The sequence below is a fragment of the Myiozetetes cayanensis genome, unplaced genomic scaffold (genome assembly GCF_022539395.1).
Source record: "Myiozetetes cayanensis isolate MyiCay16 unplaced genomic scaffold, myiCay2020 scf6-25, whole genome shotgun sequence".
Classification (NCBI taxonomy): Eukaryota; Metazoa; Chordata; class Aves; order Passeriformes; family Tyrannidae; genus Myiozetetes; species Myiozetetes cayanensis.
The window spans coordinates 32011267-32028041 of record NW_026087853.1 but is presented as its reverse complement, the minus strand read 5'-3'; the positions used below and the strand labels follow the sequence as shown (position 1 = coordinate 32028041).

At 42.4% G+C, this 16775-nt stretch overlaps 1 protein-coding gene across 1 annotated transcript in view; it reads left to right on the top strand.

Moving 5' to 3' along the window:
* Positions 1–2289: 2289 nt before the first annotated feature.
* Positions 2290–16775, top strand: part of ARG2 (arginase 2) — a 17890-nt gene continuing 3404 nt past the window's right edge. Inside the window, exons 1-4 of the mRNA XM_050335009.1 lie at positions 2290–2441; positions 2540–2612; positions 13572–13749; positions 14584–14743. Coding sequence (XP_050190966.1) covers positions 2325–2441; positions 2540–2612; positions 13572–13749; positions 14584–14743 — 528 coding nt within the window. The 5' untranslated portion in view covers positions 2290–2324. The remainder of the gene's footprint in view (positions 2442–2539; positions 2613–13571; positions 13750–14583; positions 14744–16775) is intronic.

Genomic DNA, 16775 nt, shown 5'->3' with positions numbered 1-16775 from the left:
ATAATACACTGCGTGCTTCCTCTGTTTTTTGAATAACAGTTTTAAAGGATACAGTGTTTTAGTGGTGGTGTGTGTGTCTCTTACCGCGATGAAGAGACGGAGGTTTTCATAGAATCACAGAATGTTAAGGAGTTGGAATGAGCCTTAAAGATCATGGAGTTCCAACCCTCCTGCCATGGGCAGGGACACCTCCCACTAGACCAGGTTGCTCAAGGCCTTATTCAGTCTGGCCTTGGAACACTACCAGGGATGGGGCATCCACAACCTCCCTGGGCAAGCTGTTCGGTGTCTCACCACTCTCACAGTAAAAAATTTCTTCCTAATATCTAACCTAAATTTCCCCTTTTGTGATTTGTACCCATTGCTCATATTGCATCACTACAATTCCTGAGAAAGAGTCCCTCTCCAGCTTCCCTATAGGCCCGCTTCAAATACTGGAAAGTTGGTTGAGGTTTCCTCGCAACCTCCTCTTCTCCAGAAGGTTCTCTTTTCCCGGTTCGTCTTTACCATTTGTGACTACGTAATGTATTTTCTTGTCTGTACCATGCTTAGCTACAAGCTCTTTTGAGTTGTTTTTTTCAGTATTTTTTTTCCAAAGTTTAAAGCAGTGTTTTCTGGTTTCTTGCCATCTAAGTACATAATAAATTGGAGACTTGGCTTTGCGTACAGAGACTTAATGAGTCTTTGTATTGTGTTCTCTATAACACATTTCAGTTATTACTTCATGATGTACCTGGCAGTGATATTAAGCAACGCCTCTGTAACTTCCAAACTGCCATCCTGACTCCCTTGGTCTTTTTATTATTTCCCTTCTCTCACGGTTTTGGAGTGAATCTTAGCTTTAATTGCAGGTGCCATCTTTCTGTGAGCAATTTTCTTCATTCACAGTATCTTCAGAGCTCTTGTTTTTGTAGGGGCAGCAAAGGAGTCTTTAACAGACATGAGAAACCAAGGGGCATTGAGGAATTACTACAGAGATCTTTGTTTGGCCTGGAGGAGTGGGTGATGGCTGGCATTAGTGGAACACTCATGCCAGATGGGCTGGAACTCTGAAGAGGAAAGGTGAGCTGACTTGAAGGAGGAAAAAGTAACAGTAGGCAATGAACTCCAGAAATAGAGCAGAAAATGTTGAAGTTCAAAAGAGGGTGAAAGAAGTTGATAGATGGAGTGAAAGGGGAAAAAAGTAATAAATTGAAAGCAGTGTTACAAGTTTTTAAGAAGGAAGAAAGGTGAGAAGGACTGAAGTAAATAAACAAGCTCTGGTATGACAGCCTCAGAGATGGGGACAGGGAGAAGGGGAAAGAGAAATCAGAGTAAGGGGTAGAAGAGGTAAAAGCAGCGTGAAGAGCAAGGTCATTGACACAAGGGAAAAGAAACATGAGCTTCTGGAGTGGTAATGGTAATTCACAATAGTGACAAGATATGGGGAATTACTGAGATACAGAGGCAGGGAGAGGACTTGGAAATCTTAAGAGGAAAAAGCAAAAGTTTGCCTGGATTTTTTTTGGTGTCAGTGGCAAATCCCAGTTTAACCACATTTGTGCCCTGTCATCTCACGAACACTGTCAGCTTTTCTTTCAAGTGTGTACATAAGACTGTACATTTTTCAGTGGGAGGCCTGCTGCCTTGTCACAAAAGGGAAAAATGGGGGCCTTTACTCGTTTTGAAATTATTTCTTAACCATCCTTCAAGCATGACGTGAATAGGAACAGTTGGAGCTTTCAGACTTGAGATTCGTCTCAGGCCGCGACTCCCCGAGATGAGATATTCAAGGCAGGTGCTAGAGAGGTGGCTCTTCACTGTGTTATCAAGGTCATCAGATGAGGAGCGTCACTCCAGTTTTCCTTCAGTAAAGGCAGGGAGCAGCGTTCCCGCACGGAAGCTCTCGGGAGTTCTGCGTGGCTGACATCCCCCTCAGCCTCCGAGCGGTCGCCGCGGGTGCCCCCGCCCTGCTCCCCGCCTGTCCCCGCGGCAGCGCGAGGGGGGCCGGCATCGCACCTGCCCCGCCGAAGGGGCTGTGGGTGGAGCCCGTAAAGGCGCCACCGCCCCTAAAGGCACGGCGGGGGCCCGGCAGCCCTGCCGGCACCGGCAGCGGGATGAGGCGGCCGGGAGTGGAAAAACCCCGGGAGCCGCGGGAGGGGCAGGAGGGGCCGCGTGCGCCGCGGGGGGGCGGGACACACCTCCGGGCGCGCGCGCTGCCGTTGGCCGGGCGGCGCGGGGGTGTGGGGGCAGGGGCGGGCGCGCGCGGGGCGGGGGCGCGGTGAAAGGAGCGGCGCGCGGGCGGCGCGCGGCAGCATCGCCGGCACCGGCGGGCAGCGCGCGCCATGTCCCTGCGCGGCGGCCTCGCGCGGCTCCTGCGCACGCGGGCGGACGCGGCGCCACAGCCGCCCCGGCGCGCGCGCTCGGTGGCGCTGGTGGGAGCGCCGCTGTCCCGGGGGCAGGTGGGCACGGCGGGGCAGCCCGGCGGGGGAGCCCGGCTGGGGGGAGCATGCCTGAGGGCTGCGCTGGCTGACGCGTTCCCCTTCTCTTTGTCTCGCAGAAGCGGCGGGGAGTGGACCACGGCCCCGCGACCCTCCGCGCCGCGGGGCTGGTGGAGCGGCTGGCAGGGCTCGGTGAGGCACCGCGCGGCGCGGCGGGGCGGGGGTGGCGGCGGGGACTGCGGGGATGCCCGCGTCGTCCCCCTCCCTTTTCGGGAAAGCGTGACTCAGCCGCTCGCTGCGGGGTGCGGGGAGACGGGTCCTGCTTCCATTCCCCCCCCGTCCGGCGATGCCCGCAGCCTGGCTGCGGTGCCGGGAGGGACAGGCTTGTCGCATTCCGCAGCCGGCGGAGTCGCGCCGGGGCCTCGCGGGGTCCCCTCGAACAAAGAGAGGCCGATGCTCCGGCTCCCCGAGCGATGCGCTCCGGCTGCTCGGCACCAGCGGGGAGCCGGGAGCGGCTGTGCCGGCACAGCGAGCGATGCACCGGCACATGGGGCGTGTGCTGTTCCCGTGGTGACCCCGGGACAGCTGGAGATGCCAGAGGCCGTTAGAAACGCTGTGTGCGCTCTGTGCACGCAGCCAAGTAACCCTTGACGAGATCATCTGTTCTTCACACGTGGAAACCCACCACTGTCTGGGTGGGTTTTTGGGGGTTTTCTTTCGTTGCTGTGTTTTTTTTTTTCTCTCCCATGTACATTACCAGCTACTTAGCTTGTTCCTAAAATGCTTGTATGCTTTCAGGTGATCAAATTTAGAGCTTTCTGGAGAAATCTGCAGTTTTGTGTGAGGTCTTGCCTGCAGCCTTACTTTGAAAACTTGCAAATACCACTTTGTGAATGGAGAGTTTCTGGTCTTTTTGTGCAAGGAAACCCATGTGCTTATTTGTGATTCAGCTTCTCCATCTATCCTTCTACAAGACTGAGACCTGCAGAAAACTGTATCACAGTTATTAGAAATAGGACATGAGGGATAGAAACCTGTAAAGCCAAACTCTGTCTTAGAGGATCTTTAATCTAAAAAGTGTTAACTGAAAGCTATGATGGGGATGGATTGCAGGGCTGGACCACAGAAAGAACTGCTATCTGCTCTCTCTGTGGTTACTCAGTGGAGTTAAGATGCATACTGAGATAATTGCCTAATAATCCTCTAGCAATTTTATTCTGAATTTTAAGATCTCTTCAAAACAAAAGCAATTATTCTGTGCAGTCCTTATTCTGATAAGTGCTGTAGGCTTATCCTGCATATCCCTGTGATTCACAAGTTGAAAAGTCCCAGTTTGCAATCAGATGAGTAGGCATTCTCTTCCTGCCTTGTTTTGTGCAAAGTAGAGACACATGCTGTCCTTGGCAATGTTTGAATTGTGCTGAGCATGATCTATAAGCTCAGAAAATGTTGGAAGAGGGCATCTAACAGACGTTTTATATACTGGAATAGTTACTGAGCTTAGAGTTTATTTAAAACTAGCAAGTTACCAGATTTGAAAGGAGGATGTTACTCTAAATGAGACTGTAGGCAACGGTTTATTTCATATTAATAACAGACTTTTATAATGGAAGGCTTGGAGTCCTCTTTCAAGTGGTTCAGAGCTAATATTTCTATTTTGTAAGAATTCTTTAGTGGGGAAAAAAAAACAAACCACAAACCCCAACAAATTTAAAAACTAGGAGAAAAAGCCCTCTCATTTGCATGACACAAGCTCACTTCAAAGGAACTTGTAGAAGATAGAAAAGAGAATTCAAGTTCTTTCTGGATTCCAGTGACAAAATGTTGTGGCATAGAAATGAAGTAAGCTAAACTAAAAAAAAAAAAAAAAGGTGGAAGGTGAAAACTACTTTGACTGTTTGTTGCTTATAGACTCTTTGCTCATCAATCAGTAATGCACATGGAGATATTTTGTATTGCTGTTCCCTTACAATTTATTTCTTCTGCAATTGCAGTTTTCTATTGCTGACATGTTCTTCCATTGCGGTAGGGTGGTTCTGGTTTTTTCAGCCGGGGTTGGTTTATTGCTGCTTAAATCTCTGCAGCTCTTTAAAGAACAGGTTCTGCTGTGACGACCCATCCTGAAACAATGGCAGTCTCCAGCATGCACGGAGGAGTGGTTTACAGAGCAAAGACAATTTGCTCGAGGGTAGGGTGGTAGATAGAGGAGGACACTACCATGTAGCCTTTTCTATTGTACACATATGTTGTTCATGGAAACTTACTTAACAAATGCTTGGTTTTGTGTGGGGGCTGTTTATTTTTCTTTCTTGGGTTGGCAGCAGAGCTTTGGCTGTAGTACTGTGATAATAGTGCCATTACTTGGAGTCCTGTGGTATGCTGAAATGGCAGTAAAACTTTAGCTGCTTTGTCTCTCTAACACTGTAATTTTCTTCTCATACTTTGAAGAAGGCAATGGAGCCACAGTGTTATTCTCATTGTTAACTTGGATGTTCTATTTATATGTTTTGTTACAAGAGTTAATAATTTTCATGAGATCTTGATTGTTTTCCAGGAACAGCCAAATTACACTGCAGCAGACCATCTTTCTCCACTACAAAGAAATAACATTTATCTAAGATAGATGGCTTTGTCTGTGTTGGCTGATTTTGAAGCATTTGTGACCGATTTTGAAGCATTTGTGACCATAGGGTCTATGGTGTGCATGTGGAAAGTGTTTGTTGTTCCATGCCCCCATTCCTTCTTCACATGTGAGAGAATGCTTTAATTTTGATTTTCCTTGTCATTAGAAGTTTGGAACCAGGCATGAGGTAGATGTGGAATGCTGCTTCCCAGTAGAAGAGCGAGGGTGGATTCTGGGCAATCTAAAGAAGTATAGATGGAGGAAACAGGCAGTGTTCCTGTAATGAAAACTCTGTATTAACAGTAACTATCAAAATTGCTCTTGCCTTGTTTCAAGTGGAAGAGATTTCTGGTGATCAGACTCTTCTGTTTGCCTGGAATTTTAAAGTTTGATTTATTAATTTTCCATTCATAATTCAAGTTCAATTCGACCTGTATAAAATGAGTGTGCTCTGGGGTGTCCTCTAAAAGGTAGCATTCCGATAGTGAGATGCACGTACTGTGTTTGTTACTTTGAATATGGAACAGCCATATGGCTTTTCATATGCATATGTGCCAGGTTCCATGACTTCAGTTTATAGTGCTCAAACCACATCAGAAAGGGTGAGATCTTTGTTTCCTCTTTTTGCATTGTTTTGCACTTTGATTTCATTGGCTGGTGTATTTGGAAGGGGATTTTGTTTTTCCTTTCACCCTATCCTAATTTCTCTTCTTTCACAGTCATATTGCAGTGTTCTGAGCTCCTATTCTGTGTTCTGGTTTTGGGGGGCGAGGGGGTCCCTCCCTTGAAAGATTGTGTGACTATACCTACGTGTTAATAGTAACTTCTTGGCTGCCTCAAGTAATGACTGCCTATGAATGGCTTGTTTACGCTTAGGCTGAAATAAGAGGAGGGAGCTCAGAGGCAGATGTTATCATTAGTCTGCACCAGACTGTCAGAGATGAATCTGAGCCACCAATTTGACTTTCATATCCTTGTTAGAAGCAGAGAGAACACTGTTACCTGTTGGTAGTAGCTGGAGGTGTACTCCGGAAGAGAGTTACTGTAGCAGGAGTCCAATTCCCAAGCCCAAAACAGTGTGTGTGCAGTCTAGCAGGGATAATTTAAGATATAACTGACTGCGCTTGTGGGGATTTTTATTCACCTTGGTGGTGTTTTTCTTTTGGCTTTGTTTCTTCTCCTAAGGGAAACTAAAATATTATCACCTTAAAGGACCCTTCCATCTTGCCAAAGAAGTAAAAGTGCTATGTGGAAACAGAGACCCTTAACTCCTTGGCATGTGGGAGAAAAGCATGTAGGGCTGTGTATTGCTCTGGCAGTAAACAGATATAGGTGCAATATGTGGAGTCTCTTGGACTTCTGGTGGGAAGGAGTGAGGAAGATAAGTGACAGATGCACTTGACCTAAGCTATAGAAGGTGATAAGTATGAAGTTTTTAAAAGTGAGAATGTCTTGGACCTCTCCTGTTTGCTACAGATTGGGCAGAGCATCTAATCAAACTTTAATCCAGAATGTTGCCTAGTCCTCTTACTTCAAGAAAAGAAGGGTCTTTCTCATTTTTTTACATTATAGATAGCTGCTGTGTCTTCTGTAGCACCTGATGTGACTTAGAGCACCACTGCTCTTGCTAACATGGGAACAACTTTAGTACAAGATTTCTTCCCAAGTATTCATTCTTGTATGTTGACTGTTGTTGGATTAATTTTTTTTTCTTTATTTAGAGCTGGATACAGCTGGGTTGCTAAGTTTAGTCAGGCTTGGATTACTATAGAATTGATTAACAAAGTTTGGATCTGAGTTGCTGGCTTGACAAGTTGGTGGACTGCAGAGACATGTGGCTTACACACAAAGTAGAACTAGATTTGTCACAGAGAATGACCGTCATATCACTATTCTTTTGTTTGACCAGAAAAAGTTGTTCAGTGATATGTTTCATGAGGTCAGTATAGTGACTCAGAAAGGAGTAACCTCCTCTAAAAGAGGAGTGGAGCTGCTAATCCCCGTGTCACTGGAGTTATGCTCCTGCTTTGCCCAAAACCATAGGACTCCTATTGACATCTGCTGCCAAAAATAGAATTCAACTTTGCTGTCTCACCAACATAGCTCATATGGTTAGTTTCAGTCTTCAAAATAAATCATGAAGCAGCTTATTCTACATATATCTTCTCTTTTTCCACCTAAATCTTCTTGGGTGAAGAGTTTAGGAGGAATATAAGCAGTTTTTTGATTATGCACCAATTATGCATAAATAAGTACAGGTACTGGGGTTCAGCACACACGCACTGTTACAGCTGCATTATTGGGAAAATAATTCTCATCAGTCCATCCAGTAAATACATGTTTATAGAGTTGCCTGTATCCCTGAAGGATTTGATAACTGTACTATTCTGCTTGCCTGTATTTGAGTTAAGATTGGATTTACAATCTGTAGTTTGACAAAGACCTGTTTATGTTAGAAACAAGATCTGTCAGGAATGCAGTATTCTTGGATTAGATTCTAGTTTAGCTTTGCACTAGCTCTTACCTCAACTGTTTCACTTAAAAACTATTTTAGGCTTGTAATGACATTTGTAGAGCCAGTCCAATATCTCAAATTTGTAGAATTCCAATAAGGTCTAAATTCTTTGTATAGATAGCATCACGATCTGGCTCTTTTAGACTGTCCTCACATTTTCTGCTGTTGATAAAGTTGAAAGGAAGACAGACAAAATTTTAAACAACTGCTAGCACTTAAGCAACATGTTGTTTAGTTAGATCTCTGCATTGCTGAGATAAGATAGGCTACTGCTCATGTTTTTTGGTGGGTTTTTTGTGTGTTTGTTTGTTTGTTTGTTTTCCTGATCACATTTGGTGTCAGTACTATCAAAACTAAGTATTTATTTGCTAGGGACATTCTCAGGGAAAAAATCATTTTGGATATAGCATAAAGAGGTTAAACTAACAGCTAAGTCTTCTGCCCTACAAAGCAGAACTAGGAATGCCCTCTCTCCCCCCCCCCCCGCCCCCAGCTTTTTTCCCCTGAAACAGAATGGGTAAATGACTGTTGTCTTCTCTTTCCTTTCTTTCTCTTCAACACAAGCATGCCTAAACACTTCTGTTTAATAATACCAGTAAAACATGCTTATGCAGTACTGTAGCTTATTTTTGGAACTAGAATAAATTAACTCTTTTTTTTTTTTAATATATATATATACAGGGATAAAGATCCAAGACACTCTCTTATTCTTGTTTACTTGTCAAATGTGGATCAGCCATGATTGGTTAGCTTTTAAGACCAGTGGTTTGTCAAAAATCAAAGCACAGCCAAATGGGCTGGTTGTAACTGGCATTTGCAATGAATCTTTGAAATTATGCCAGTTGTCAGAATGCATAAGGGGCAGGTGCTGCTCCACTCCGTGAGGGAAGGCAGCCAGGAACAAGCTCTGATGACCAGGCATGCAGAAGGAGCCCTGCTGGGGTTTTTGGAGGAGAGCTGTTTTGGGAAGGCGTCTACTGAGGCTGTTTTTAGGTTGCTGCTTCCCCACAGACCTCATCGCTAGCTTGCCTTGAGCATGGGAGGCTAAGCTTCTAGAGCTAGAGAAGTGTGCTCTGACAGCAGTTATGCTTTATCCTTTTGAATGCTGTACCCTTTGATATTTGCACGGTAACACCTAGCCTTGGAAGTTACAAGAAAAATGCCAACAGTGAAAATGTATAGAGTCAGCAGTCCTTGCAGTAGGTTGATTCTGATTCTCTTCCCTTCCCCACACTGATGGAGAGTACAATCTGCTTGGTTTTGCTTTGGAACAAAAAGGTTTGTCAGTTTGTTTTTCCCTCTCCCACTTGGCTGACGCACAGTTGAGGTTGTGAATTATCTATGAAGTTGGCTTTAAAAGAAACTTTTAATATGGGATAAATGTCACCTGGTGCTTTAACTGTAATTACGTTTCAGTTTAGTTCAAATACATATAAAAAATTAGGCTATGCTGATGAAGATCAGGAAACCTGAACTGATTATTTCTTCCTAATATTTCAATAAAGGGGGACTAGGTTCAAGGACCAATGAACAGAGCTCTTGGGGGTTTTGTATTTCCTTGGGTTTATGGTGATGCCCTTCATCCTTGATATTTTTATATTATAAAATTAGTTTTAATACATGACAGCTGAAGTTGTTTTGGCATTATGATTCCCTGTAGCTGTAAATGCCCCACTGCGCTCTAGTTATCAGGAACTGCTTCTGGGTTAAGCTTATTTGAAGGGAATTAAAACCTGTGCAGGGTTTGTTGGTCATGTGGCAGACGCAATAGCTACACCCTTCTCTCTGATGCAAGCCACAGTGCAAATGTTTCCCAACACCTGATACTGACGTTTTTGAAGACCTTTTCAGGTCAAGTGCACTGGATTTCATAAGAGATTAAAATTGCAAGCAGTTTTCAAAGGGAAATGAGGTGGCTTCTCAATTTGGGGTTGGCAAAATACTTTTCTTCCTCATGTCATACAAGGGACAACTTGAGACTAGAGACTTGTGGTAGCAGTTGGAATTGATTTGCTTGTTGCTGTTGTATGAGCTGAAGCCTTTTAAATCATACACTACAGAAACTTCATCTTAAACCAGACCTTCCAAATTCCCAAATGGGTGGGGATTGCTCAGACAAGAACTTGTCTTTTAGGAAGTGAAATTTTAGAGCTGACAGAAGCTTATTTAACCAGTGTCTGTATCCAGTAGGAGATTTCTTCCAGCAGATACATATTGAGTTTAAAGAGAATTAGATGCGGTGTAATGAAGTTCAAAGCAAGAAGGTTATGATTAAACTAGGCTGCTGAATTCTGAGTCTCTAGTAGTAAGAACCTTGTTAACCTAGTTGCTAGCCTAACTTTGCAATTTGTTTGTATAGTTTTAACACACACGCCCTGGATAATGCTGGAGGGTTAAAACTGTCTTTAAAAAAAAAACCTTCGGAATGCACCGTTCATAATGAATTGAGCCATTTGTTTCCTGTTGTGTAACGTTTTGACAGTGTCTCTGAGAAAGGATTACAAAGTTTGCACCAAAAGCCAATAGGCTTATACTGAAAAGGATGTTAACTTTGTTTTGTTCACGGGAAGTAAAATGTTAAGTTTGTCTATAAACATTGTTCATAGTAGTCATTGCTTCCCAAAAAGCCTTTCTGTGTCTGGTGATTTGATAAATGGGTCTATAATCTGAGAAAACAGTTTGCAGGAGTAATGTTTTCATGTAAACAGCTTTATATAACACATAGTATGAAGTAAGGTCTACTAACTGAGATTTCCAGATTCTTTTGAAGTAGTTCACCCAGAAAAGATTTACTTTTCCCATTAATTCAGGACTTTTTTAAATGTCCAGCCTACAAAGATTCAGTGTAAACTGGCAGTGTCAGGAGACGATTTCTACCTCATGTTTCATGTACTTTTGTTCTGGTTCCCATTTGCTCCCTTCTAGAGCTGTTATATTTGTTACAGGAGGATGCCATTGGGCAATGTCAGCAGACAGCCTGGATTTGGAAAGCTGAATCTTCTACTTTCAGTTTGCTGCTTCTGTTGCTGGTGCAGTTTTCTAGCAGAGGAAGATTGAAAGGGAAGCTTTCCCTCCTGCTGCCCAGATGTTTTCCAGTTAGATGCCACCTGACATAAACCACCGGTTTTTACAGAAGAAAGTTGTCTCTAAATCTGTTCAGGGAAATTACTGTAGTAACTGCTGCCTACTGTGTGTATTTTGCTTAAGATGATAGGAAGTGATCTTTAGCCTTGCCTTTTAACAAAGCTGTATGATATCTTATGCCCCCATTATAAGCATCACTGAGTTGAGCCTGAGTACTGCATCAGTAACTTAGTTGAAAATGCATGCAGGGAACCTTATTTTCTTAAACATGTTCTTAATTATTATTTCTACCTTTTTTTTTTTCTTTTCTTTAAGTCTGAGTAAGGCTTCTAAGTAGGAAAAATGTGGATTTCTTTTACCTGGTACAGGTAAGGTTCTGGCTGTGCAGGCTGCATAAATGACTGCTGTCCATCCCCTGGTCTGCTGGTTGAATGCCTGTGTGACCTTTCCCTAACCTGTGCTGGTCAAAAGAAGTTAACCTAGGAATGATCTATTGTACAAACTATTTCAAGCTAATTTATTAATTTTTGGCTGAAATATGCTGCCAGGCAGCGCTGTTGATGAAACGCAGTCAGAGGGGGTATTGCACTCCTAAGCTGTAGAAGAGAGAGGGTGCTGCCTTTACATCCTGGTCATTCATACTGACAGGATTGTGTATAAGTGCATCTTACTTATGGAACTAATTGTGTGTTCATACTCAGATTGCACTTTTATCTCCTTGGTATCTTTCATGGTCCTGTAACAGAAATAGACTATTCAGGCCTGCTTTTTTTGTTTCCCTCATTTCAAAAAGGGAAAGGGATCTTCTCTTAAGCTAGAGTGCTGATGGAGCCGACTTGTATGGATTTGGAAGTTATGAATTTCCTGTGCTGTTCATAATTGACTAATGGATCAAACAGATATATTCTTCATTTGAATGTAATTTCTGTTAGAGCTTGAAAGTGTGAACAGAAGACTTTTGATCACATTTAATTTCATATTATTTAGTTACTAGCAAAATGTCTGTGGTGTTTACTCTGTTAAGTACTGTATGGTACAGTTTCATTTTAAAAGAACTTCAATTCTGGCTAGACCCAATCTGCTTTACTGACAAATGGTGTGGATGCTTCCTTTCTAATAAATGTAATGAAGCTGGCTTTTCTATCTGTCCACAGCTTTCTCTAGCTTTCAGGACTTGCATCTACTGTCTTTTAAAAGGCCCCATATATTCTTCATCTTAACTTTCTGTGCTGATTTAGAAAGCTGTTTATTTATAAGTGGTAGTATCTTAGTGCCCCAACTACAAAGAAAGTAAGAGGATATTGCTTGGTGAGGTACATCATAAAATCTTTCACTGATGGCCAAATAACAGCAAGATCCACGACACTGCAGTGCACTACAGCACATCTGTCCATTGAGAAATTTCTGTGTTGCACAAAATAATGTAGTTGAGAAAGTTTAAGTTTTTTATTTCTTAAATCAAACTACATGCAAGCAGGCAGATGAAATGGAAAACAATTCAGGTCTTTAAGTTTTAGACTAATAGCTGAGAGTGGAAATAGAAGCTAAGAGAATACATCAATAATTACCTTAAAAATTTGACATTAACTATTTTTCTTTGTTTGGTAAGCATTAAGACAAATGTGCATGTTGATTTAATCTCTTTTAATATCTGATCAAACAAAAAATTGTGCACACATGTGCATACACATTTGGAATACATGGTTTAACCAAGTACTGTGAATTTTTTTTTTCTCTGTGTGCTATCTATTCACTAAGCTTTCCCTTTGCCCTAAGGTCATTTAATCTCAGTTTTCAAAACGCTAGGCACAATTAAAACAAATAGTAGGAAGAGAAGATATTAATGTTTGAGTATTGGATTAGTGTGTACTTCTGAAATTAACTGTATCTTAATCAGATAGCCTTTGGATAGTTGACTGAAAACATTCCTTATCACCCTGGGAAACTTGAGCTGCCCTCTGCAAGCACATAAAAACAGTGGGCCTAAAGAAGAGGGACTCACAAAGCTGAGAAAAGAAAGGTACAAAGTTTGTGCTACAAGGTTTATGAACCCTCAGATAGTAATATTAACAAAAGCTGAAGGCACCTAATTTCGTTAACAGACATTAGGCTTTTCTATAAAAATAATTAGAGGAAGTTATGAAAGTACCATGTGTACAAAAAGTGGACAAGATCGCAGAATTTTAGACCCCAAAGTTCCATCTATCTCTACCATAGCCACATATTAAGGTATATGAACCTGATGTGATTCTAGGAAACTAAAGGCTTTTTTTATTCAGAAGCTGAACCAAGTCTTTCTGCCCTACAGTAGGAACAGGGAGGATGGCAGGTTAAAGTAGAAGTTCTTGAACACTTGATACTTCTGTAAATGCACTTGCTAGAATCTGCTACGTGTGGCCTGCCTTGAGCCTAACCTTGAAAGTTTTAACCAATTCTTTAAAGTGCAATGAAAGATGGCATGGTTGTGTCTTTGTCTTACACTGATCTGAAGATGGAGCTTCGTGATACAATTGCCTGGATTTTTGTGGGCCTTAAAAATGGAAGATAACTGTTAGGACTTGGGTGTAGTTAGTGAAATGTGTAGTCCTAGGCATCTTTGAGCAACTGAGCTTATTTAAGGCTGTATACTATCTAAATGAGAAGGAAAATGGCAATACAAACTGTAATTTTTCATGTTAAAAATGACCAAGAAATAATTAAAAAAACCAAAGTGTTATTTCTAAGTGACTTTACCTTAGCCTATCGCTAAATTATAAGCTTTCTAATCTATACAGCTGTGACAGTTTGCAAGGGCATGCAAATAGTTAAATGGATTCATTCCCTTCTGGTTTTTCCTTTCATACTTTCCCAACTGATTTTCTCATTTTGAACATTTTTCTGGGAACTTACCTAAGTAACTTGCTTTCTCCTTTTGCTGCTGTGTTCCCAGGATGCCAAGTGCATGACTTTGGAGATTTGGATTTCACTCAAGTTCCCAACGATGAACTGTACAACAACCTGGTTCTGTATCCCCGATCGGTGGGTTTGGCCAGCCAGGTGCTGGCCGATGCTGTCAGCAGAGCAGTGGCTGCTGGACACAGATGTGTGACTCTAGGAGGTGATCACAGGTGAGCTGAACTAAAAGCAAGTAGTGGTTCATGCTGCAGGTTGACATTTGGAGTGTAAGAATTTAATTTTAAAAAGAAGGGGACTTATAATTTGGGGTAATTTCCTGGCAATATTATAGGGTACAGGCTTTTAGGGTGGAACACAGAGGACAGTTACAAAAACCTGACCTTCTTAGACAGTTCTGCTTAGTTCTAGACTGGTCAGTGATCTGCAGACATACAAATGAGGTTTTCCTGTTTGGGAAAGTTTGTGTCATCAGGTTTCTTTATAGGAACTGCTTTAGATTCTTTACTGTTGAATGTTTAGTGACTCTTTTAGTGTCTCTTTTGCCCATCAGCTCTTAGAATAGGTTTGTAATGCCTGCACACAGGCAGTTTTGTTATAGATCTTATAACATGTGCATCTTCTTCCTCTTTTTTGCTAACCTTTGACCTGAGAATTGGTTGAAGAAAGCGGGGCATGTAAGAATGAATTGTGGTGGAGGTGGCATGAATAGAATTAAAAAAATGGGTGAATAGCAGACTAGATTTTCTAGATCATCTGGATCTAGAGCAGGTGAAAATTAAGAGTGCAGGAAGGCTGAGAGAGAGACAGCTAAGAGCTCTGTCTTATCAGTCACTATGAGTATAGTCCCATAGAGTTACTTGGGAGTCTCGTGGAATCATGCCAGTGGCATGCCATGCAGTTTGTATGGGATGCACCCTTTATTGTCACACGTCTGATGTATGGAAACATGACAATATGGCTGACTGAAGTTGCAGAGACTTCCCACTGTCCTTGCAGTTGTTCTGAAGGAGAAATGGTGACTAAAGACTTTGCTACTGTACTTCCAGCTTGGCACTTGGTTCCGTCAGTGGCCATGCACGGCAGTGCCCACACCTTGGAGTGATCTGGGTGGATGCACATGCTGATATCAACACACCTCTCACAACTCAGTCAGGAAGCCTCCATGGACAACCTCTCTCATTTCTCTTGAGAGAGCTTCAAGATAAAGTAAGTATCCTGGTTGTACAGTTAGCCTGTATGGCATCCTCAGAACATTTTACCGTTTCTGGTGTGAGGTACTTTCTTACCCGCTGCAAATGCAAACCTTTTCTGAGCACAAAATACCCCATGTATTATTGTGTTTGTACACATGCACATGTATGCACACATATACACAAGAGCCACACACACACATGTAAATACAGATACACACACTTAGAAACAAGAATCAGAAAAGGCTTTCCTGTATGTTGGCCCCCTTGAGGGCTGTACAGTGAGCCAGAGTTCACACCAGCTGTACACAGCAGCTGACTGTGGTGTTGCTTCTACATAATGAGTGGGGTTGTTGCCCAGGCTGGGCAACAACAGCACTGCTACCAAATGATCAGGAACCTCCCCCCAGCCCAGCCTGTGAGAGCAGTGCTGAGCTCACCTCCAGTGACAGCTGGTTCCTGTATACCTGGCACGCTACTTCTGCTTAGTTTGGCTCCTCCATGTTTTGACAACCTTGGGGCCTGACAAGGGCTGCTCCTGCGTGATCTGGTTGCTGGTGTTGGCTCCACTGGCAAATATTACAAATCAGAACAGCTGTACCTGCTTACAGTGTGTATTTAAAGAGATAGTCTAGGAAAGAGGTCAAATTATCAAAAAGAGCTGTTTATTGGGACATAGGGAATATGCATGGCCTGTTTTTGCTGCTGTCAAGATGCTTAACAGTAGGTTGACCTATGAACTCTTTCTGGCTTGGCTGTATTGCCCTGTACAGGAACCTACAGCATCTACTGGAGACGTGGCAGTGGTCAGTCGTTTGCCAATAGTCTGCCCAATAGTTTGTTTGGCTAATACTTGTCTTGACTCTCTGGAGTTACATGTGCACACATTGTATGTGTGCACAAGTGCATGTGGCTCACTCTCTCATCTAGTAGAGCAGCTAAGTCGATAACAGGACAAAAAAATTTACTGTCCTCCTTTCCTGACTGCTTCAGGGCTCCTGGAACCATTCAAACTCACAAACTGCTATTAGCCATGAAAACACCTGCACCTTTGGCTTTACTACCAGCAACTCCTTTTCTACTGCAACAAAGCAAAACCAGAGCCTACCAAAGGCAATTAAGGCATTCCATTTTATTTATGTATAGACAAAGAGGTGTATTTAAAATTGGCAGTACTAAAGCTGCTGAATCATTGATACTAAAGACTAACAGTCTTATCAATACTATGCTCAGTTTATGGTATGGTGATGGGTTTTGCAGTTGTTAATTTTGGAAAAGGTAATTATGTTTTGTAGTGGTCTCCATTTATCCCTCTTCTGAATTCATAGGTCATTGCCCCAGAGTAACAAATACTTTCATAATCTGTGCTAATTTAATCCCAATGTAACTAAATTATAGCTATGTATGTGTTAGCCTTCAAAAACAAATCCAATCTTGTAACTAGAATATAATTAGTAATTGAGAAATATAAGAGGGAAACAAAGCCACTGTGCTGCTTGACAGCTGTGTTGGCTGTAGCCATTTTCAGAGGTGGCAGAAGAAGAGAAATATGAGTTAATTTAAAGCACTTCTAAACTTAGTAGATATTGCTAACTGAATGATTTTTATATTGCATAACATGATTACTTAATTACCAAAGCTGAAAAATGGTGATCTCATAATCTTTCAGTTGCTGTCCTAGGTCTGCTCTCTTCAGTTCTGTATTAAAACTAGTATGATGTAGCCCACTGTGGAGGCCCAACATCTTGTCCTGCTCTTTTCTTTTTAATTTTTTTTGGTTTTAACTTCCTACTTTGAGTTTGTCCATTTTTAATATTGGTTTTGGAAGAAGGTTTCCATGACTTTGGTGGTTCTCCCAAAAAGATACAGGTGCCTTGGTTTTCATTTTTCCATTTAAGCATGATGTACTGGGTAAGTGACGCAGCACTACCATTAAATGCACTGGGTCAGTGATCTGCGCCTGGGTATCTAGTTTCTTATCATTCCCTCTTACACTCACTGATGCTAATTATTTACTGCTTGTGGTTTTGGGCTTTTTATTCCCCTTC